At 45.8% G+C, this 24,221-nt stretch overlaps 4 protein-coding genes across 7 annotated transcripts in view; 3 read left to right on the forward strand and 1 right to left on the reverse strand.

Annotated features, from left to right (window-relative positions):
• LOC134294681 (loricrin-like) overlaps positions 1 to 24,221 on the forward strand; it is a 676,447-nt gene that overhangs the window by 346,189 nt on the left and 306,037 nt on the right. The window lies entirely within an intron of this gene.
• LOC134294654 (zinc finger protein 658B-like) overlaps positions 1 to 24,221 on the reverse strand; it is a 334,996-nt gene that overhangs the window by 164,572 nt on the left and 146,203 nt on the right. The window lies entirely within an intron of this gene.
• Positions 4,899 to 24,152, forward strand: LOC134294690 (zinc finger protein 782-like). 3 transcript variants are annotated; one of them, XM_062966285.1, is made up of 2 exons: positions 4,899 to 5,001; positions 18,931 to 24,152. In XM_062966285.1, exon 2 carries the CDS (start codon positions 19,409 to 19,411, stop codon positions 20,264 to 20,266), a length of 858 nt encoding a protein of 285 aa, XP_062822355.1. In that variant the 5' UTR covers positions 4,899 to 5,001; positions 18,931 to 19,408; the 3' UTR covers positions 20,267 to 24,152. The 3 variants fall into 3 exon arrangements, with proteins under 3 accessions (XP_062822355.1, XP_062822357.1, XP_062822356.1); XM_062966287.1 differs by lacking the exon at positions 4,899 to 5,001 and adding an exon at positions 6,513 to 6,607; XM_062966286.1 differs by lacking the exon at positions 4,899 to 5,001 and adding an exon at positions 12,472 to 13,666.
• Positions 8,102 to 24,221, forward strand: part of LOC134294687 (zinc finger and SCAN domain-containing protein 2-like) — a 105,977-nt gene continuing 89,857 nt past the window's right edge. Inside the window, exon 1 of the mRNA XM_062966281.1 lies at positions 8,102 to 12,475. The gene's annotated coding sequence lies outside the window, so the exon portion shown is untranslated. The remainder of the gene's footprint in view (positions 12,476 to 24,221) is intronic.

A 24,221-nucleotide genomic window follows, 5' to 3' on the forward strand; every position in this document is an offset into this window, starting at 1 on the left:
CACTGCCTTGGCCCTTTCATTATTGGCTGCTACTTCCCGGTGGATGTCAGGTGGTGCAATGCCGGCTAAACAGTATAATTTCTCCAGCGGTGTAGGGCGTAGACATCCTGTGATGATGTGGCATGTCTCATTTAGAGCCACATCCACTGTTTTAATGTGGTGAGACGTGTTCCATGCTGGGCATGCGTATTCAGCAGCAGAGTATCAAAGCGCAAGGACAGGTGTCTTCTGACGATGTGTGAGAGGCTAATCGAGACTTATTCACCTTTTCCGTCTCAATTCATCTCCTTCAGAAGACCTGGAAATCTGTCCAGTCTCACAGAAAATAAACTCTCATCAGTCAGTTGTCTGCCAATCCCAGTGGTTCAGAGCTTTATTGAAGTTATTTACAGCTAAATGCACCTAATACACATGTCCGGCAGAATTGATGGTGACCAGCGAAGAAGCTTATCAGTAAAACTTGTCGCCGCCCACATTCCATTCCCAGTGACTTATGTCCGGCTACGTAAGCGGAAGCTGAATTAATGTCACTCTAGGCAGTAAATCTGATTCTGTGCACTTAATCATGCCTCTGCTGGAATGTTTACCGAAGCAGCACACACTTACTTAACAATGAGTGAACGTTTCACACACTACATAAACCATTACTGTGACATCTTCACTGTGTCTAGTTGTGATGCCCAGGTTCTGCCAGTCAGCTTTAGTATGATGTTATTTCTAGCGCCCACTTCTTGCTTGATATTCAAGGTCTGCTTCTTGTAAGTCCAGAGCACGGTCCAGAGTGACTCCCAGGCATGTTGGGTGTGCTGCAATGCTCCAGTGGCATTCCTTCCCAGGTCATCCTCAGAGCTCAAGATGCTTGTCTGTTCTGAAGGGGAAAAGCCCACGTCTGCATTTTAGACGGATTAGGAGTAAGCTGGTTTTCCCTGTAAGAGGCAGTAAGAGCACCTCAGGCTTCGGAGACATGAGAGAAGCAAGCCTCCCTGCAGGATTGCAACACATCCAGGCCTTCCCTGCGCAACGTCTTTGTAGACGGCTGGTTCTCTCACACCAGAAGCGACTTGCAGCATGCATGCAACCAACCAAATAAAGAAAGTGTTTGGAGTAAGAAGCTGGGCCTGAGTTCCTGGCCCATGACTCAAGTTAAGCCTTTGGTTTTGGGGTTCAAGTACAGTAGTGTCTCACTTATCCAACACTTGCTTATCCAACATTCTGGATTATCCAATGCATTTTTGTAGTCAATGTTTTCAATACATCGTGATATTTTGGTGCTAAATTTGTAAATACAGTAATTACTACATAGCATTACTGTGTATTGAACTCCTTTTTCTGTCAAATTTGTTGTATAATTTGTTGGTGCTTCATTTGTAAAATCATAACCTAATTTGATGTTTAATAGGCTTTTCTTTAATCTCTCCTTATTATCCAACATATTCGCTTATCCAACGTTCTGCTGGCCTGCTTACGTTGGATAAGTGAGACTCTACTGTATATTGGAAGTTTCTATATTCCTGTGGTGATATTCACGATCCAGTTTTTCGAAGAATCCCTTGTGCTTGTGGACTGATGCGGTTCTTGTGGTTTTTGGCTATTCGTGGGTTGTATCACCTTGGAATCTGATTGAGCAAAAGCAAAGGGGTCATCGGGCAAAACCAAAAGAAGTCATGTCATCGAAATGGAAAAACAGTGAAATGCGAAATAGTGCCCCCTAGTCCCATTTCCACAAGGCATCCCAGAAGGATAGCGTGGTCCAAGGCTGCTTAGCAGTCCAAGAGAAGCGAAGAGGATTCACCGGGATGTGGACCAAACCAGGCGACACAGCGACAGACTGCAAAGGCAACAGACAAGGAGCAAGAACCAAAGAGAGAGAGACAGGGACTGCCTTCCTTCCTTCCTGTTGTAAACAGGAAGTGAGCTTCCCAAGGGAACGGCCTTCAGAGGGAGATGCTGCAGCGCATCACAAGGGTCTCCATGGCGCCCCCTGCAGGCACGGAACTGCCATCGAGGGAGGGGGGAGGGAGGGAGGGAGGAAGAGCTCCCTTGATGGACAGGACCAGAGGAGGGGCAGGATGGGAAAGCCATCCTCATAATAATGTAATAATAATAATAATCTATCATAAAATAATATATAATATCATGAAAATAAAATAATAATATAAAATAAAACATAATAATAATTCTTATATATCACTATTATAATTTGACATTGATCAAAGCACAGGATGGTATATTTTGGCAAAGGGTAGATTTACGTGAAGCCCAATGGATCAACAACAAATCGGATAGGATAAGATAATTATAATATTATATGATATTGGGATAATATAATAATAAAAAAACATTATATATATACAGTAGAGTCTCACTTATCCAACGTAAACAGGCTGGCAGAACATTGGATAAGCGAATATGTTGGATAATAAGGAGAGATTGAAGAAAAGCCTATTAAACATCAAATTAGTTATGATTTTACAAATTAAGCACCAAAACATCATGTTATACAACAAATTGGACAGAAAAAGTAGTTCAATACGCAGTAATGCTATGTAGTAATTACTGCATTTACAAATTCAACACCAAAATATCATGATGTATTGAAAACATTGACTACAAAAATGGCTTGGATAATCCAGAATGTTGGATAAGCGAGACTCTACTGTATATCAATAAATCATACAGTAATATAATAATTGTATAATGTGTCTGTTGAGTAGAAAATTCTAAAGGTAAAGGGTAAAGGTTTTCCCCAGTCGTGTCTGACTCTGGGGGTTGGGGCTCATCTCCATTTCTAAGCCAAAGAGCCGGCGTTGTCCGTAGACACCTCCAAGGTCATGTGGCCGCTTCATGCGGGGAGGCTAATTTAAGTAATTTAGGACGCCCTAAAGACTGCCGGCAGCGTGCGGGAAGGAATGAGGAAGTCCTCCCACCAAGGACTCGGTGTCACAAGTGGGCGGCGAGGCGGCAGCGCCCCCTGTGGGCGGAACGGAGCACTCCCTCCTGGAGCCGGAAGAGGGAAACACGTTGGATGGCGCGTGTGTGTGTGTGTGTGTGGTGTGTGTGGTCATGGCCTGGCGTGTTTGCCGTGTGGGTGTAGAAAGGCTGCGAGGAGAAACCTCCACAGGTGAGAAGAGTGGCGGGGAGTGGGCGTGGCTGGCCTTGGCCCCGGAGAGAGAGAGAGAGAGAGAGAGAGAGCCCTGGGCCCAGCCAGGGAGGGGTCTGGCCAGGCCGGGCGGACAGGCAGAGCCAAGGCCCCACTGGGGTCCCTGTCGGGGTCTGGCGAGACTGGCCCTGGGAGCCCGGGAGGTGTCCTTCCCCTTCCCAGAGGGCCCCGCGCCCAGCCTGGCCCCCTCCTCCTCGGGACCCCCGGTGGCAGGGATGGTGTCTGGGGGGGAGGAGAGAGAGAGACAGAGGGACCCACTCTGGCCTTCTCCTCCTCCTCCTCTTCGAGGCCTCCTTCCTTTTTTCCTCCTCCCTCTCGCCCGTCAATCAAAGGAGGGCTGAGCGGGACCCAGCCAATGGGGGCCTCCGGTGGGCGGGGCGTCCCGGGCTCAGCAATGGGAGGGGGCGGGGGCGGGCTCCGGGGAAGGAGGAGGACGAAGAGGGGGAAGATGGCGGCGCCTCGCCTCGCCTGAGGCCTGGTCTGTGTCTGTGAGGCGGGAATGAAGGCGGCGGAGGGAAGAGAAGGGAGAGGCCGAGAGAGAGAGGTCTGTGGAGAAATACCTTGTCAGTCCCGAGAGGGAGGAGAGAGGGATGTAAATAGACATCTATTATTATTATTATTGTTGTTGTTGTTGTTGAACCAGGCCTGCGTGCACATCTGCCCGTGTGGGGCCTGTCTGCCAAGCCCGGTCCAGGCCTGCCCTCCTCCGGGTCCCCTCCTTCCTGGCTGCGGGTGGAGAACTGCCCCTCCCCGGACCCAGGCCCGTTCCCCTCACTCCCCGCAGGGTCTTCAGGCGGCGACGGGGCTTCTCTGGGCCAAGCCTGGTCCCAGGGCCTTCCTTCCTTCCTCCTCGGTGGGGGTCCCGGGGTGGCTGGTGCAGGAGAACTCCCACTCCCACCGAGGCCACCAAGGCGTCCTGAGGCCCAGAGGGGAGGGAACGTGGGGAGGGGCCAGAGGGAGAGCCTGAGGGGCCACATCCACCTTCCGGGCCGTGTGGTGCCCGTGCCTGCCTTGGGAGGGGGGAGGAGGGCGGGGGGGGGACATCAAGGGAGAGGACCCGCCTTCTGCACAAGCCCTGGCCCTGCCCTCTCGGGGCTGAACGGGCCCACTTTTCCCGCTTACTGGTCGGTTGATGTCAGTTGATTATGTCCTTTTATGATGTTCTTACTTTTTCTGGTTTCAATTGTTTCAATTGCAATGTTTCTCGTTTCAATTGTATTAATTATATTGTTGTTATATATTTTTAATTGTGTTTTAATAATAATAATAATAATAACAACTTTATTTTGATACCCCGCCTCCATCTCCCCGAAGGGACTTGGGGCAGCTTACGCGGGGCCAAGCCCAAGTGGTACAAACATTGTAATAAAACAGATCTATAAAACATAATAAATTCACATTAAAAATAAAACATGGCTTGATAAAAGATCTGAGGACGCTCATAAAAATGACCTGGACGCTTTGTTTATGCTGGGCTTGGTCTCCATGTAAGCCGCCCCGAGTCCCTTCGGGGAGAGAGATTGTGGTGGGATATAAGAATAAAGTTTTTATTGTTGTTGTTGTTATGTACAAACAATATATAGGTGTCAATATCTATATTTTCCAGTTCCCGGTCACTTCCTTCTTCCTTCTTCCTTCCCTTCCTTCCTCCTCCCTTCTTCTTATTTATTTATTTAGGTAAATTTAAAGATTCCCCCCCCCCCCAGTTGCGCAGTTGTTAAACCGCTGAGTTTCTGAATTTGCTGACCAAAAGATTTGCAGGTTCAAATCCGGGGAACAGAGCGAGCTCCCACTATTAGCCCCAGCTTCTGCCAATCTAGCAGTTTGAAAAACATGCAAATGTGAGTAGATCAATAGGTACTGCTTCTGCAGGAAGTTAACAGCGCTCCATGCAGTCATGCTGGCCACATGACTTAGGAGGTGTCTGCGGACAATGCCGGCTCTTTGTCTTAGAAATGGAGATGAGCCCCAACCCCCAGAGTCGGACATGACTGGACCTCATGTCAGGGGAAACCTTGACCTTTATCTTACTGTGTGTTCTGCACAATCGTGTACTTTTGTGAGCCGCTCCCCTTTGGGGAGATGGTACAAATAATAATAACAATAATAAAACTTTATTTATATACCGCCCTATCTATCTCCTCAAGGGACTCAGGGCAGTTTCCAACAAGGACACCGTACCGCAACTTAAAACCATTGCAACATTTACTACAAAAACAATAACTACTAAAAGGCAGACTGTATTGTATATACATATAATATTGATAAAAAATATTATAATATTATACAGTAGAATACTAATAATACAATATAATATTAATTACTAGCTGTGCCCGGCCACGCGTTGCTGTGGCGAAGTATGGTGGTATGGGAAATGAAGTATTGAGGAATTGGTGGTAGTTAAGGTCAAGGGTCAAGGTTTTCCCCTGATGTTAAGTCCAGTCATGTCTGACTCTGGGGGTTGGTGCTCATCTTCATTTCTAAGTCGAAGAGCCGGCGTTGTCCGTAGACTCCTCCAAGGTCATGTGGCCGGCATGACTGCATGGAGCGCCGTTACCTTCTTGCCGGAGCAGTACCTATTCATCTACTCTCATTTGCATGTTTTCGAACTTCTGGGTTGGCAGAAGCTGGGGCTTTAGATAATCTATGGAAGAGGCCTAAGTGACAGCCTGTCCCCTGGGCTGAGTTGGTTGCTAGGAGACCAAGTGGGCGGAGATTAGCCTTCTAACTGGCAGCAATTGGATAAAAACAATTATTCCTCTCCCTCTAATTAGGACTTTATTTTTCTTTTCTTTTTGTTGTATCAACCTAGAGCTGTGGATGATGGGTTGTGTTGTCAAATTTCGAGGTTGGGGGGCTTGTAGTTTTGTTGTTTTTTCCGCTGCCCTGATGCCATCACTCTTTTATATATATAGATATGTTGTATATTACATAATATTACAGTATAGTGGTATAGTTCACTATAGTAATATATAATGCTAATATTGTGCTATGCTAATAATATAATATATTGTATGTACATACAGCTGCTCTGAGTCCCCTTCGGGGTGAGAAGGGTGGGATATAAATGTAAATAAATGTGGTAATTAATTAATTAATTATAGACTCGGGCTCAGCCAAAGTCTGAAATGACTTGAAGGCACACAACAGCAACAATCCTAATTACCTTGACTATCTCATTGGCCAGAAGCAAACTCACACTTTCCATTGAAATCCTGCTCAGGAGCCCCGCCCTGCCGCCCGTCCATCAAAGGAGGAGGAGCGGCAGGCAGCCAATAGGGGTCCTCCGGTGGGCGGGGCGTCCCTGGCTCAGCCAATGGGAGGGGGCGGGGGCGGGCTCCGGGGAAGGAGGATGAGGAGGGGGAAGATGGCGGCGCCTGGCCTGGCCTGAGGCCTGGTCTGTGTCTGTGAGGCGGGAAGGAAGAGAACGGAGAGAGAGAGAGAGAGGTCTGTGGGGAGAGGGAGGGAGGCTCGCTGGGGTGCCCGGGGGGGGGAGGCGGAGGGGGGTGGGCAGGCCCGTCCTCTCTCCGGAGAGTTCTGTCCCTCCGTCTGTCTGTCCCGTTGTGTCTCTAGGATCCACCTGCTCTGTTGTTTCCGCCATGTTCAGCCGCTTTGGGTCCCAAGAGGGAGGAGAGAGGGATGTAAATAGAGATCTATTATTATTATTATTATTATTATTATTATTATTATTATTATTATTATTATTCCTATTAAACCAGGCCTCTGTGCACAGCTGCCCATGTGGGGCCTGTCTGCCAAGCCTGGTCCAGGCCTGACCTCATCCGGGTCCCCTCCTTCCTGGCTGCAGGTGAAGAACTACAACTCCCAAAACCAAGGCCCGTTCCCCTCAATCAGGGGTCCTCAAACTTTCAAAGCAGAGGGCCGGTCCGCAATCCTTCAGACTGTTGAGGGGCCGAATTATCATTTGAAAAAAAACCAACCAAACAATTCCTATGCACACTGCACATATCTTATTTGTAGTGCAAAACAACAACAACAACAACAATGAAAGAACAATACAATAAAAATCAAAGCAATGTTAACCACCAAAAACCTATCAGGATTTCAATAGGAAGTGTGGGCCTGCTTCTGGCCAATGAGATAGTCAGGTTAATTAGGATTATTGTTGTTGTGTGCCTTTAAGTCATTTCAGACTCTGGGCGAGCCTAAGTCTAAAATTATTTATTTATTCATTTACTACATTTATTTACTACATTTATATCCCGCCCTTCTCACCCCAAAAGGGACTTAGAGCAGCTGTATCTACATACAATATATTATATTACAGTAGAGTCTCACTTATCCAAGCTAAACGGGCCAGCAGAAGCTTGGATAAGCGAATCTGTTGGATAATAAGGAGGGATTAAGGAAAAGCCTATTAAACATCAAATTAGGTTATGATTTTACAAATTAAGCGCCAAAACATCATGTTATACAACATGTTATGTTGTAATTACTGTATTTATGAATTTAGCACCAAAATAGCATGATTTATTGAAAACATTGACTACAAAAATGGCTTGGATTATCCAGAAGCTTGGATAAGTGAGACTCTACTGTATTAGCATAACACTTTTATCTATGTTTTGAATTTACAACCTATGATGCGCACTTTGCTAATCTACTATTACAACCTCACTGTTTTTAAATTCTATGTTTTTAATAAGTGTGTTTTTATTCTTTTTGGTTAATGTGCAAATATTACAACTGGTGCATGTTATTGTTTATTGATGTATTGCATATTGTTATTGTTTTGTATTTGATATTTCTGTGAGCCGCCCCGAGTCCCCTCCGGGGGAGATGGTGGCAGGATACAAATAAACTTATTATTATTATTATTATTATTATTATTATTATTATTATTATTACACAATATTAGCATTATATATTACTATATTGAACTATACCACTATACTGTAATATTAGATGTAATATATAACATATAATTAATATTATTATATGGTATTATTAGTATTATATTGTATGAAATGATAATATTATTATCAATATCATATGTATATACAATATATTATATTATTAAAACTGATATAAAAATATTATATTATAATTGAGGGCGGGGGCCAGGTAAATTACCTTGGAGGGCCACATCCGGCCCCCGGGCCTTAGTTTGGGGACCCCTGCCCTAAATCCCCGCAGGATCTTCAGTTGGTCAAGGGACTCCTCTGTGCCAAGTCTTGTATAGCATTATGTTATTTCACTGTTTTAATGTTTTATTTATTGTATTACTGTGTATTGGCATTAATTGCCCGTTTTGTAAGCCGCCCTGAGTCCAACGGGTGAGAAGCGCAGGGTAGAAATAATGTCAATAAATAAAATAAGTCCAGTCCCAGTCCATTGCCAGAGGGGGTCACAGAGTCAGGGAAGGTACTGCAAGTCCCGTCATCCGTGGCCAGTGTGGTCCAGATGTATTTTTGGTTGGGTTCACAGTACTGTCTGGATGTCGGTCAAGTACAACTCTTGTCAAGCATGGTGTGAATTCTCCCCAAACTTCTCTAGTGTGTTCTGTTGCTGATCAGTTCCTCTGTGTACTGTGTGCCATAGGAAAGGGTAGGAAAGGGTCAAGGGAGAGGCGGTGGGCGGGGTCATGCAAATCAAGGAAGCCTGGGGTGTCCATTCTGGAGGAGAAACAACATCTAGGAGGAAATAGTCCCCACATGAAAGCCTTCCTTCCCTTGGGTGGGGGGCAGGATGGTGTCTGTGGGGGACACGGGCAGGGTCTGGGCTGCATGTTCGTGGCACTCGCTATAACCCGTAAAGTCAGGTGAGGAAGTGACGTGGTGGCTCCACTGCATTGGGAACTATAGCCTGTTTGTGGAGGCCGGAGGGAGGCTGTCTGTGTGAGCAGACACTTGTGCCACATACACACAAACAGATTTTCACTTTTATTATCTGGATAGATAGATAGATAGATAGATGAAGAAGATATGCACAATATAAAGGTGTACCTGTCCCTATCCTGAATAAATGTCCGTATTCATGTAGGTTTCAAATCGGAGACTTCAATCTCCTCAAAATAAACACAATAGTCCAATATATGATGATTTAAAAGTCACTTCTACATATCCTGAAGGACCATCTGTGGCATCCGAGTTTGTGGTGGTGTCATATCCGGGTTTGTGGTGGTGTTCTGCATGGTGACCAGGGCACAACAAGGTATCCCAGGTGTATTCCTTGTTTCGGTGTTTGGAACACCTTCTTCAGGTGATTGATTCTTCTCAGTATGGGATAAGTTTCTGGCACTATATTTCCATGTGTAAAAAAGAACAACAACATACATAAAATAGATATGCTACTGTAGTAACATTAAATCAATGCATAACCTTATACACAATAATCACAGTAATGTTCTCTTGACTTACATTTCACTAGGCAATCACTGGCTTTGCTGCAGGATATTCTATAACGAACAATTGCTCATAATCCTCGTAGTCCTTAAATACATGTTGCAAGTAGCAAGTGAAATCGAGTTTGCCGTTCAGGGCCTGTCTGCCAAGTGTGGTCCAGATCTGACCTCAGCTGGGTTCACTGCTTTCTGGCTGCAGGTGAACTATAACTCCCAAAACCAAGGCCCATTCCCACTGACCCCTGCAGTATCTTCAGTTGGTCAAGGGGCTTCTTTGTGGCAAGTTTAGTCGGTTGTTGGTGGGGGTCACGGTATCAGTGAAGGTACTGCAAGTCCCATCATCCGTGGCAAGTGTGGTCCAGATCTATCCTTGGTGGGATTCACAGTCCTCTCTGGATGCAGTTCAAGTACAACTCCTATAAATTATGGTGTAAATTCTCCCCAAACCTCCTGTTCCTCTGTTTGTGCCATAGGAAAGGATAGAAAAGGGTTGAGGGAGAGGCAGTGGGCGGGGTCATGCAAAGTAAGGAACCCTGGGATGTCCATTCTGGAGGAGAAACAGAACATCTAGGGTGAAACGGTCCCCACACGAAAGCCTTCCTTCCCTTGGGTGGGGGGCAGGATGGGGTCTGTGGGGGACACGGGCAGGGTCTGGGCTTCGTGTTCATGGCGCTCCCTGTAACCTGCGTGTCAGTGGGGGAGGGCCGGGGTGTCTCCTGCTCAGTGGGAACTAGAGCTCTTTCTGGAGGCCGGAGGGAGGCTGTCTGTGTAAGTGGATACCTCAGCCACATATACACTCACACATTTTCCCCTTTTAGTACCTGTATAGATCTCTCTCTCTCTCTCTCTCTCTCTCTCTCTCTCTCTCTCTCTCTCTCTCTCTCTTGGGGGGGAGGGGCTGGGCGTAATGGAGGGCTCCCAAGACAGGCCTCAGCCATCCTCCCTGTTGACGCCTCTCCTCAATTCTGGCCAATCGGCTCTCTGGTCTGTGGAGGTCCTTTGGGGCCCTGGTCCTGCCGTCTTTCTTTCTTTCCTTCCTTCGGGGCTACAGGCCACCCCTCCCCTCCCAATATTTATGTATTTATCGTGTCAGAAGCGAACCGAGGGTACAAGTGGTCATGGATTTAAAAACACAAAGTAAACAAAACCTTGGCCTTCTACTAAATGTCCTTTGACCAGAACCTGGCCCCTTGGAGTGAGTGCCTCTGGTGTGGCTGTGAGAAGGCCCTCCCTTGTGCATGTGGTGGGGCTCAGGCCGTGTTGTAGTCAGTGGCCCGTGGTTTGCTCTCTTCCACATTCGCATGTCGTGGACTCCACTATGAGGCCCCATTTCTGAAGGTTGGCTCTGCGTCTCGTGGTGCCAGAGCGCAGTCTGTTCAGCGCCTTCTGAGTCTCTCCGTCTTGTGTGTGCCCAGGGGGAGTCTCCCATTCAGTATCAGCCATGGTTTTACCCTGCCACTTTTGAACTCTTGCTTGCTGAGGTGTTCCTGCGAGTATCTCTGTAGATCTTAGGAAGCTATTTCTTCATTTAAGGCCTTGGCGTACTGACTGATATCTGAACAGAGGATGGGCCAGAGATGTCACTGCCTTGGTCCTTTCATTATTGGCTGCTACTTCCCAGCAGATGTCAGGTGGTGCAATACCGGATGAACAGTATATTTTCTCCAGCGATGTGAGGCGTAGACACCCTGTGTTCATGCGGCATGTTTCATTAAGAGCCACATCCCCTCTGTTAACGTGGTGAGATGCATTCCACGCTGGGCATGCGTACTCAGCCGCAGAGTAGCCAAGCGCAAGGGCAGATGTCTTCACTGTGCCTGGTTGTGATCCCCAGGGTGTGCCAGTCCTCTTTCGTAGGATGTTATTTGTTGCTTGATAGCCAAGCAGTGCTTCTTGTGGGTCAGAGGTGACTCCCAGATATGTTGTTGTGTGGCAGTGCTCCAGTGGGATTCCCTCCCGGGTCATCCTCAGAGCCCAACTTGCAGCATGCAACCAGCCCCTCCCGATGGGAATCAGGGGATCCTAGAGTGGGGAGGAACCCACAGAAGGGCCACCCTGCCCGGACCCCTCCTTTCTTTCTTTCATGCAGGAAGGGAGGAGAAACACCACGAAAGCAGCCCCAACAGATGGCCACCCAACCACTGCTTAAGAACCTCCAAAGAAGGAGCCTCCCACCACTGAGCAGCCCTTCCTGAGGTTCAGGTGGATCTCCTTCCCTGTCCTTGGAACCCACGGCTCCGCTGAGGCCTCGTCTCCAGGGCAGCAGAAAGGAAGCCCCCTCCCTCTTCCTTGGGGCCGCCTTCCCCATGTATGCATGTGGCTCCTCTCCAGCCCCCTCCTCTCGGTCTTCTTTTCCGGGGACTCAACAGACCCCGCTTCTCTTTTGGCCAGTGGTTCTCAACCTTCCTGATGCCACGACCCCTTAATACAGTAGTTCCTCATGTTGTGGTGACCCCAACCATAACATTATTTTCATTGCCCCTTCATAAATGTCATTTTGCTACTGTTGTGAATCGTAATGTAAATATCTGATATGCAGGATGTATTCTCATTCACTCGACCAAATATGGCACAAATACCCAAAGCGCTCCAATTTAAATACTGGTGGGGTTGCAGGTGTGGGATTGATTTGTCATTTGGGAGTCGTAGTCGCTGGGATTTATAGTTCACCTACAATCAAATAGCATTCTGAACTCCACCAACTATGGAGTTGGACCAAACTTGGCACACAGAACTCCCATGACCAACAGGAGATGCTGGAAGGGTTTGGTGGGCCTTGACCTTGCGTTTGGGAGTTGTAGTTCACCTGCATCCAGAGAACATTGTCGATTCCAAATAATGATGGATCTGGACACCCTGGAAGTGTCTCCTGATGTGAGGAAATGGGCCGCCTGCCTGCAAGGAGGGTGCCCAGGGGAGGGTGTCCGGATGTTGGGTGTTGAGTGAGGAAGGTCTCTCTGCGCATGTCCCCAGGAATTGGGGGTGGAGCTGGAGCGGACATATTATATTATAATAATGACATACAATAATAATAATAATAATGTTATAATATGGTATTATAACTGATATAATGTAATAATAGTAATAATATAAACTCTTCTCTCCCTTCCTTCCTGCAAAGAGATATTGGGTTGTGTCTCTGTTTATCATCCTCTTTAAACCCCAGTCTCTCATTTCCATTCTCCCTCTTTTTTAGAAACTCTTCCGTCTTAATTCTTTTAAAACATTTATTGCAGAATTTTCTAACATTTAACTGGTGTTAAAGGAGATAATAATAATCCCTGGCCTGAGTTTTATTTTGTGTCATTTCCAAAATGTTTTAAATAACTAACTGGGGCTGGTTACAGGGACCATCCCGTGCCCCTATGAAGACAGCTCCACTGGCTTCCAACAAGTTTCCGTGCCCAATTCAAGGTGCAGGTGATTACCAAGAAAGCCCTATACACTTGGGGTCCAACCTCTCTTCAGGACCGCATCTCCTTTTATGGTTGTGAACTTTAAGATCTGCCAGGGAGGCCCTCCTCTTGGTCTGCCACTGTCTCAAGTAGGGTTGGTGGGGACGAGAGCGAGAGAGAGACTGCGATGGGGGGGGGGCTTCCTTCTCGGTGGTGGCCCCGTGGCTTTGGAATGCCCTCCTGAAGGAGATCAGGTTCCCCCTTCTCTTCAAGCTTTCTGGGCACAACTGAAAACACGGTTTTTTGAACAAGCCTTTGGACCAGGATGAGCACCTTCCTCACTCAACCTGAGGCCTTAGCGATGGATTCTGTTAGTACTTTATGGACTGAGACAGTTCACAGCCTGTTGTACCCACAGCTTTGCTGCAGTGTTGAATTTTAATCGGTTGGGTTGTATGTTATTCAATGGAATTATTGCTTTGCAATCTTTTTCTTCTTCCTGGCTTGCAAGAGGCTCTCACTCACTCTTCTTTCACTTTTGAAAACATTCTCTTCTTGTCTCTCTCTCTCTTAAAAAATAAGATCACTCCAGCCTGGGAGGAGAAGCGGAGAAGGGAGGTTTTGGAAAAGACAACACACTGTAGTCTCCAGGCTCCACTGCCTGGCTTGACCTTGACCCGATTATAAGCTGGGGGAGGCTTTTTCAGCTCATAAATAAAAAACTCGGCTTATCTTCGAGTATATACGGTAATATTTTGTCTTCCATCCTTGTATGATTCTTACCTTCCTTGTCTTTAATGGATGTTATTATTTTCTTCCCTTTCTAACGTGTGCTGCTTTGGCTAATAATTTGGAGTTTCTGCATTACTGTATTCAAAGTATTCTCTATTTAAAAATATCAAATCTTTTTGAGTCCTTTCTAACTCATGTTTTGCTAGCTGTTTTCTCGTTGCTAATGCTTTTATATAGAATAATCAGCTGCACTTTCATCATACAGTCCAAATCACCTTGCCGGCTCCTAGCACTTTACCCCACTCTGGTCCCACTATTCATGTTTGCACAAGTCAGCCCCTCCCACGTAATCCTAAACAGCCCCACTCCCCTGTCTAACTGATATGCTATGTGTTTTATCTTAAAGTTTTAAAATTGTTTGGTTCTTGCTATGTATTTAAATTTTGTAACTTCTACTGTTTGTGTGCATATGTCAACTGTTGATTTTAGGGCTTTGTCCCCATGTAAGCCGCCCCGAGTCCCCTTGGAGAGATGGAGGTGGGATATAAGAAATAAATTATTATTATTATTTGTAATCATCTTCCCTTTATAGCAGTAGCCAAGGCCTTGGCAGTTGAGCGATACCACCTTCACCTGATCCACCATTTTGCTTGCATTCTTCTGTTTCTTTGTTTATTTTATGTATTTATTTTCATCATTTCTATCCCGCCCTTCTCACACGAAGGGACTCAGGGCAGCTTACAAAACTGGCAGAATTTGATGCCAATACACAACAATACAAAAGAATAAAAACATAAGCAGTTAAATACATATTTAAAACAATACAAAATACTTGAGCCATTCATCCACATAACCTTGTACATAAACCTTAGTCCAGGCTGAGTTGAAGCCGACAAAACTTATTCTTTGAACACTTTGTTCAACACTTTGTTGGTCTCTTTAAAGTATAACACCATATTGTACCACACTTCCCCCCCCCCCCCCGCAATACTACTACTACTACTAATAATAATAATATTATTATATTATTATTGGGGCCGGGCTGTGGCGCAGCTGGCTAGTAACCAGCTGCTATAAATCACTACTGACCGAGAGGTCATGAGTTCGCAGCCCGGGTCGGGTTAAGCCTCCGACCATTAAAAAAAATAGCCCCTGCTTGCTGTTGACCTATGCAGCCCCGAAAGACAGTTGCATCTGTGAAGTAGGGAAAATTTAGGTATGCTTTGTGCGGGAGGCTAATTTAACTAATTTACAACACCATAAAACTGCCATCAAAACACGAGGAAAAGAATGAGGAAGAACAGCCACCAAGTGGACGGTGAAGCAACAGCTCCCCCAGTGGCCGGAATTGTGAAGCTGGAAAGATGTTAAAATGCCTCTGTGTCTGTCTAAAACTGAATGTTGTTTTTCTGTTGGCATTGAATGTTTGCCATATATGTGTTCATTGTAATCCGCCCTGAGTCCCCTTCGGGGTGAGAAGGGCGGAATATAAATACTGTAAATAAATAAATAAATAAATAAATAAACAACAACAACTACTACTACTACATTATTTTTGTGTCCCGCCACCATCTCCCTGCAGGGATGCAGGGCACCTTACATGGGGACCAAGCCCAATCAGACAAAGGTCAAAATATAACACAATAAAAATACATATACCAACATCATAAAGGACATAATTTAAAACATAATTCATCATACAACAACCAATATTTAGCTGAGCGTAATGGACGTTTCCGAGCTAGGGACAAGGGAAAGGCCTGTGCAATACAGCTGCGAGGGGAGGGCTGGTGGCAAAGTGCAAGAGGCAGATAAGTTAAGGCTGGAGGGGCCAGTCAGGTTAGTACAAGCCCAGGGCAGGGGCAATAGTAAAGTGCAAGAGTCGAGAATTAAGTTATAGCTAGAGGGATCCAAATTATTTATTTATTTGCAGCATTTATATTCCGCCCTTCTCACCCCGAAGGGGACTATATGTGTATATATTACACATATAGGCAAACATTCAATGCCTTTTAACATAGAACAAAGACAGACAAACATAGGCTCCGAGCGGGCCGCGAACTCATGACGTCCTGGTCAGAGTGATTCATTGCAGTGATTCATTGCAGCTGCTCTTCCAGCCTGTGCCACAGCCCGAGCCAATAATTTAGTGAACTGAATTAATCAAAGGCACATTGGAACAGCCATGTTTTTAGGTCTTTACAAACAGGGACAGGGCGGGCACTAGTCCCAGGAATGTGTGGGCTGGGCAGGAGAGGGTTCAAGGGCCTTTCCACATGGAAACCCCTTTCCTTTCCTTCCTTCCCTCTCCGGCTGCCTTCTTCTCTCATCTCTCTCCTCCTCCTCCTCCTCCTCTTCGGTTGGGCCGGGATCACGGGGGTGTCGAGGGCCAGGAGCCTCCTTGAGGAAACAAGGCTACAGTGGAGGGAGGGCAAGCTCGTGCTTTCTCCCCAGAGGATGCGCTGAGGGAGAAGTGTGAGGCTCCTTCTCCATGTGCTCCTGCAGTTTGCAATACAAAGGAATGCTGAAACTAAGACAAGTCAAACACGCATTCTGGACTTTAAGAGAGCTGACTTCCAAAAAATGAAGGAATTACTGAGCGGCATTCCATGGACGCCGATATTAAAAAACAAGGGAGTTAAGGATGGATGGGAGTTTTTCAAAAGTGAAATACTCAAGGCGCAAATGCAAACAGTGCCAACAAAGAAGAAAAATAAGACAAGTGCAAAGAAGCCAGAATGGATGTCTAAAGAACTTCTAACTGAGCTAAAGCTCAAAAGTGACATGCACAAGAAGTGGAAAAGGGGAGAAATCACCAAAGAAGAATTCAAACGTATAGCCAACTCCTGTAGGGAAAAGGTTCGCAAGGCTAAAGCGCAAAATGAGCTCAGGCTTGCCAGGGACATAAAAAACAACAAAAAAGGTTTTTTTGCTTACGTTGGTAGAAAAAGGAAGAAAAAGGAGGCGATAGGGCCATTGCAAGGAGAAGATGGGGTGATGGCGACAGGGGACAGGGAAAAGGCAGAACTACTTAATGCCTTCTTTGCCTCGGTCTTCTCACAAAAAGAAAGCCATCTTCAACCTCAGCAACACGGAATGGACGAAGGATTGGGGGAAATCCAACCCCAAATAGGGAAACAAGTTGTCCAGGAACACTTGGCCTCTCTAAACGAATTCAAGTCCCCAGGGCCAGATCAGCTACACCCAAGAGTACTGAAGGAACTAGCGGAAGTTATTTCAGAACCACTGGCAATTATCTTCGAGAGTTCTTGGAGAACGGGAGAAGTCCCAGCAGATTGGAGGAGGGCGAATGTGGTCCCTATCTTCAAGAAGGGAAAAAAGAACGACCCAAACAATTACCGTCCGGTCAGCCTCACATCAATACCAGGCAAAATTCTGGAAAAGATCATTAAGGAAGTGTTCTGTGAACACTTAGAAACAAATGCGGTCATTGCTAATAGTCAACACGGATTTACCAAAAACAAGTCATGCCAGACTAATCTGATCTCTTTTTTCGATAGAGTTACGAGTTGGGTCGATACAGGGAATGCTGTGGATGTAGCGTACCTGGATTTCAGTAAGGCCTTCGACAAAGTCCCCCACGACCTTCTGGCAAACAAACTAGTAAAATGTGGGCTAGACAAAACTACGGTTAGGTGGATCTGTAATTGGCTAAGCGAACGAACCCAAAGGGTGCTCACCAATGCGTCGTCTTCATCATGGAAAGAAGTGACAAGTGGAGTGCCGCAGGGCTCCGTCCTGGGCCCGGTTCTGTTCAACATCTTTATTAACGACTTAGACGAAGGGTTAGAAGGCACGATCATCAAGTTTGCAGACGACACAAAACTGGGAGGGATAGCTAACACTCCAGAAGACAGGAGCAGAATTCAAAACGATCTTGACAGACTAGAGAGATGGGCCAAAACTAACAAAATGAAGTTCAACAGGGACAAATGCAAGATACTTCACTTCGGCAGAAAAAATGGAAATCAAAGATACAGAATGGGGGACGCCTGGCTTGACAGCAGTGTGTGCGAAAAAGACCTTGCAGTCCTCGTGGACAACAAGTTAAACATGAGCCAACAATGTGATGCGGCTGCTAAAAAAGCCAATGGGATTCTGGCCTGCATCAATAGGGGAATAGCGTCTAGATCCAGGGAAGTTATGCTCCCCCTCTATTCTGCCTTGGTCAGACCACACCTGGAATACTGTGTCCAATTTTGGGCACCGCAGTTGAAGGGAGATGTTGACAAGCTGGAAAGCGTCCAGAGGAGGGCGACTAAAATGATGAAGGGTCTGGAGAACAAGCCCTATGAGGAGCGGCTTAAAGAGCTGGGCATGTTTAGCCTGCAGAAGAGAAGGCTGAGAGGAGACATGATAGCCATGTACAAATATGTGAAGGGAAGTCATAGGGAAGAGGGAGCAAGCTTGTTTTCTGCTGCCCTGCAGACTAGGACACAATGGAACAAGGGCTTCAAACTACAGGAAAGGAGATTCCACTTGAACATCAGGAAGAACTTCCTCACTGTGAGAAGGGCTGTTCGACAGTGGAACTCTCTCCCCGGGGCCGTGGTGGAGGCTCCTTCCTTGGAGGCTTTTAAGCAGAGGCTGGATGGCCATCTGTCGGGGGTGCTTTGAATGCGATTTCCTGCTTCTTAGCAGGGGGTTGGACTAGATGGCCCATGTGGTCTCTTCCAACTCTACTATTCTATGATTCTATGATTCTATGAGTCAGTTTCAGCGCATCCACCGGTGGTGAAGAATGAGGACCTCTTAGCCCTGACCTTGTTATCTCAGGGAGGGGCTTTGAATTGGCCAGTTGGGAATGCAGGTCCTTGTTAGTTTGGAAGATTCATTTGGGAAATGTGGCCGGAGTGACCCTTTGAGATGCTGAGGAAGCAGTGTAGGGAGTCCCTGTGGCATGGGAGATAATGACAGAATCAATAAAGAAATCCTTGTTTCTTTCAGCATTTAGCACAATGTTGGTAATTCAGGGAAACCCATGATCCAGAACATGTTACACTCTTGAATGTTGGGAGGAGTTCTGCCTGCCTGCCTGCCTTCTGTTCCTTTAACCACGTTTGGGTCTGACCCAATGAAATGGGTGTGGCCCTCCAATATGGGAAAAGGGTTCAATTCCCTCCTTCTATGATTCCTTCCTTCTCTTATCCTGTCCTTCTGTGTTTCCTTCCTTTCTTCTTTCCTTTTTCGCTTTGTTTACCTTGAGCCAGAGGTATGCGGCTTCATGTCTAACCTTTTGCTTCTTCTTTCTTGACCAGGACATGAGAGTTCTCTGGAGCCACCCCTGCCGTGATGGGAAACGAACCAGCTTCTAGTCGATATTAAGGAATTTGGGAACCAAAGTGCAGTAAGGAAACCAGTCCTCTAGGAAAAAGGATTCCTCTCGAGGGGCTGATCTTGCTGAATTCCTACATTCACTTTGGATTCTAGAGTAGAACCGTAGAGTCGGAAGAGACTGCATGAGGCACCCAGTCCAGGCCTCTGCCGTGCAGGAAAAGCGCAAAGTACCCCTGACAGATGAGCATCTAGTCTCTGTTTAAAGGATTCCAAAGGAGCCTCCACTACATTTTGAGGCAGAGAGTTACACTGCTGAACAGCTCTAACAGTCAGTAAGTTCTTAATGTTCAGATGGAATCTACTTTCCTGTAATTTGAACCCACTGTTGTGAGTAATCAGAAAGGGAAAAACAAGAATCAAGTGTCCGTATTGGACTTAAATATACATAACACTGCTGACATGGAGGAGAATGCATATAAATGTATCGAATGTGGAAAGAGCTTTAGTCAGCATGGAAAGCTGAAGAGACATCAAAGGAGTCACACTGGGGAGAAACCCTATAACTGCCTGGAGTGTGGACAGAGCTTTACTCAGAAGGGAAACTTACAAAGACATCAAAGGACTCACACGGGGGAGAAACCCTATACATGCCTGGAGTGTGGACAGAGCTTTACTCGTAGTTCAAGTCTATGTTCACATCAAAGGACTCACATGGGGGAGAAACCTTATAATTGCCTGGAGTGTGGACAGAGCTTTACTCGTAGTTCAAGTCTTCATTCTCATCAAAGGACTCACACGGGGGAGAAACCCTATAACTGCCTGGAGTGTGTACAGAGCTTTGCTCGTAGTTCAGGTCTACGTTCACATCAAAGGACTCACACTGGGGAGAAACCCTATACATGCCTGGAGTGTGGACAGAGCTTTGCTCATAGTTCAGGTCTACGTTCACATCAAAGGACTCACACTGGGGAGAAACCCTATAACTGCCTGGAGTGTGGACAGAGCTTCAGTGATTGTTCAATTCTACGTTCACATCAAAGGACTCACACTGGGGAGAAACCATATAAATGCCTGGAGTGTGGACAGAGCTTTACTCAGAGGGCAGGTCTACATTCCCATCAAAGGACTCACACTGGGGAGAAACCATATAAATGCCTAGAGTGTGGACAGAGCTTCACTCAGAGCTCAGGTCTACGTTCACATCAAAGGACTCACACTGGGGAGAAACCCTATAACTGCCTGGAGTGTGGGCAGAGCTTTACTCGTAGTTCAGGTCTACGTTTGCATCAAAGGACTCACACTGGGGAGAAACTGTAGAAATGCATGGAGTGTGGACAGAGCTTTTCATGAAAAAACATTATACATAGACATCATAGAATTCACCCTGGAGAGAATGGTGTTAATTGACCCCAGAGTGTCATTCTAACACGTAGAAAAGCAACTCTTGCAAATTTTGGAAATGCAAGCTCAAAGTTGGGACATTTCATCACATGTGAGGTATTGTAGAAAGATTGAACTAAAATACAGTGTTCCCTCACCTATCGCGAGGGTTAGGTTCCAGGACCAGCTGCAATAAGTGAAAATCCGCGAAGTTGGGATGCTATATATTTATACATTATTTTAGTAGTTATACACTATTTTAAGTCTTTATAAACAAACTAGCTGTGCCCAGCCACGCGTTGCTGTGGCGAAGTATGGTGGTATGGGAAATAAAGTATTGAGGAATTGGTGGTACAGTAGAGTCTCACTTATCCAACATTCTCTTATCCAACGTTCTGGATTATCCAACGCATTTTTGTAGTCAATGTTTTCAATACATTGTGATATTTTAGTGCTAAATTCATAAATACTGTAATTACTATGTACCATTATTGCGTATTGAACTACTTTTTCTGTCCAATTTGTTGTATAACATGATGTTTTGGTGCTTAATTTGTAAAATCATAACTTAATTTGGTGTTTAATAGGCTTCTCATTAATCTCTCCTTGTTATCCAACATATTCGCTTATCCAACGTTTTGCCGGCTCGTTTATGTTGTATAAGTGAGACTCTACTGTAGTTAAAGGTAAAGGGTAAAGGTTTTTCTGTGAAATTAAGTCCAGTCGTGTCTGAGTCTGGGGGTTGGTGCTCATCTGCATTTGTAAGACGAGGAGCTGGCGTTGTCCGTAGACTCCTCCAAGGTCATGTGGCTGGCATGACTGCATGGAGCGCTGTTACCTTCCCGCCGGAGTAGTACCTATTCATGTATTCCCATTTGCATGTTTTCAAACTTCTGGGTTGGCAGAAGCTGGGGCTAACAGTGGTTGCTCTCTCCGCTCCCCCAATTCAAACCTGTGGCCTTTTGGTCCAGAAGTTCAGTAGCTCAGAGTGGTGTTGTTTGTGATACTTTATGTGCTTGTGCTGTCTGTGGCCCTCAGAAAACAGGATTTGCCAGAGTTTGGTGATGGGAATAGTTTGTTGGGAGGTGTTAGGTGGTCCAGATTGTTTCCTGGATGGAATTCCTGTGTTTTTAGAGTGTTGCTCTTTATTTACTGTTCTGAGATGAGAGCGTGATGAGCACCGAATGGCCTTACACCTTCAAAGCCTGGGTGCTTCCCTCTCTGAGGGGGCGGGAATGCTTTGCTGGGAGGTGTTAGGTGGTCCAGATTGTTTACTGGATGGAATTCCTGTGTTTTTAGAGTGTTGCTCTTTATTTACTGTCCTGAGATGAGAGAGTGATGAGCACGGAATGGCCTTGGACCTTCAAAGGCTGGCTGCTTCCCTGCCCGGGGGGGGGGGGGGGAGGATTCTTTGTTGAGCAGCCAGGCCTTGCAGTTGTGAGGGGAGGAAAGGAAATGGGCTGTAACTTGTTTGGTGAGTCCGGTGGCGGGGGGGGGGGGGGAGTTTAAAGGGGATCTTACGTGGGTTTTGAGTAGTTTTTTCATTGGATAGGTCCCTGAGGGGGGGCATTTTGAACCCACCTTGCTACTCCTGAGAAGTATTAGGCTGTGGGATGGTGGGGAGGATGGCGACAGTGTCTGAGGGGGGGGGGGGGAAGGAGTGTGCGCAGGAGCGGCCGTTGGAGGGAGGGGTGTGGATTGTTGTGTGTGCACGCGGGCTGGCCTCTTGGGCATGCGCAGATGGAGCATTCCGGTTTTGGGGTTTTTTTGGCCCCATGGAGGTTTGGGATGTGTAGTTTGTTTGTAAGAACGTAGAGACGTGGATGAGGGGTTGTGTTGTCAATTTTCTAGGTTGGGGGGGCCTTTCGTTTTGTTGTTTTGCTCGGTGGAGCGATGCCATTCTCCTTTTATATATATAGATAGCGTGTTGATAAATCACCTCCTTCTCCCATTGCTGCCTGGGCTCCTTTTCTCTCCCTTCGGCTTCTCCTTCCTCCCTTCCTTAGGCTGTAAATTGTAAGTTTTTTATGATTTATAATAGTCTTTGAGAGTTTATTGAAAAACCACGAAACAGCGAATCCGCAGACAGTGAACCGCGAAGTAGTGAGGGAACTCTGTATGTTCCATTCTGGAAATAATTACTGTATATTATCTAAAGGGAGTAGAATAATGAGAAATAAAAATTAACAGATAGAATGAGGCTTTTGGGTACGTGTTCACTTCTGTTTGTTAGTTCAGTTGTGTGTCTAGGTAAGTAACTGTTTCGCTGGTCTGTTTGTTTCTGATTTAGTTTTGTATCTCATGTAGTAGTTAGTTTCATGGGTAGTTGAAGCATTATATATAATTTCTGCCTTTTTGTATTGTTGCTTTTAATCTCCCTTTTTGAATTTTTTATTTGCAACAAAGAGGGGGATTTATAAGGGTCAAAACTGCTGAAACTGGAGGGGTGGGTAGACCTGTTTTTGGCCCAAAATGTTTAATGTTTAATCTAGAGCGCCTTTGAACATCATTGCCTTCTTCAGTGTTGGTGGCATGGGTTTGGATTCCGTTGTCTTGCTTCAGACATTATTATTCCTATTATGCTTTATACAACATGTATTCACTGCTTTGATCACCATCTGTTCTTTTTAACTATCTTGTCTATCCCCAAACCCTTCCAGTATGTTCTTTTGGTCATCAGGGTTGTGTGTGCTAAGTTTGGTCCACATCCATCATTGGTGGGCTCTTTGGATGCAGGGTGAACTATAACTCCCACACGGGTGGGTCAGTCCCCAAAACCCTCCTGTATGTTCTGTTGGTCCTGGGGTTTCTGTGTGCCAGGTTTGGTCCTGATCCGTCATTGGTGGGGGTTGCAGATCCAACGTCAGCTGGATTCAGTGCTCTCTGGATAAGGGTGAACTACAACTCCCACATGGCAAGGTCAATCACTCCCAAACCTCACCTGTATGCACAGTTGGCCATGCTGGGTCTGTGTGCCAAGTTTCATCGTTCGCTTGTTTTGTTCTGAGCTGAAAGGGTTCCTGTTCTTTGGATGCCGAGTGTTCAGGGAAGAGTGAGGTCTGTGAGATCCAGGAGGCCCTTCAGAAACCACGTCTGGTTGCTTTGCTGGGAAGTCGTGCAAACACGTTCACACAAACAGGAAGGTTGGAAGACTTGGTTCATACAGATTTTGAGTTAATAACTTTAAAAAAATAGAAGATAAAATTTGGAAACTTGAATTATTAAGTCTGGAGTTGAAAACATGACACAGTTCAGACAATGGTTTGTGATATAACAATAACTCTTCTCGTAGTCAATGGGATATTCTGGGTGCCTTATTTTATGTCAAGTAAGATATTGTGCTCAGAAACAAAGATTTATAAAGGAAGCACCACAATGGATATAACACAATGGGAAGCACGGGAAGCAGATCACACCTCACGCAGGTAGGACCACGTGTGCTATAAACATGGAAGATGGTACATGTAGGTTAACATCATGGGTAATGTGATACATTCACACAAGAAACAGGAATGGGGTGTGTTTGTGTTACTACTGTTCAGCTAATGTTATGGTCTGATGGAAATATAATAGAACCTGATAAACAAAGAATCAGTTGAAATGTAAATGTAATGTAAGCTTTGTTCAAGATGATGAAACTGGGAATTTGGTGTACGTGATGGAAAATAGAGACAAACTCTATCACTGGTTAAAATGTGTCATATTGGGCAAATGTGCTCTCTAGGTGCATCTTCGTAGTAGTAGTTCACTAGCAGTATTTTTAATCTCTTGTTGTTGATGATGTTGTTTTGTTTTTGTATATCTAAATAAAGAAATGAATCAATCCAGCGATATGTTCCTGCAGGGCAGGGGTTTGGGCAAGACGCCCTTTGGGGTCCCTTTCGGATCCTGG

The sequence above is a fragment of the Anolis carolinensis genome, unplaced genomic scaffold, assembly GCF_035594765.1.
Source record: "Anolis carolinensis isolate JA03-04 unplaced genomic scaffold, rAnoCar3.1.pri scaffold_18, whole genome shotgun sequence".
NCBI classification, from domain to species: Eukaryota; Metazoa; Chordata; class Lepidosauria; order Squamata; family Dactyloidae; genus Anolis; species Anolis carolinensis.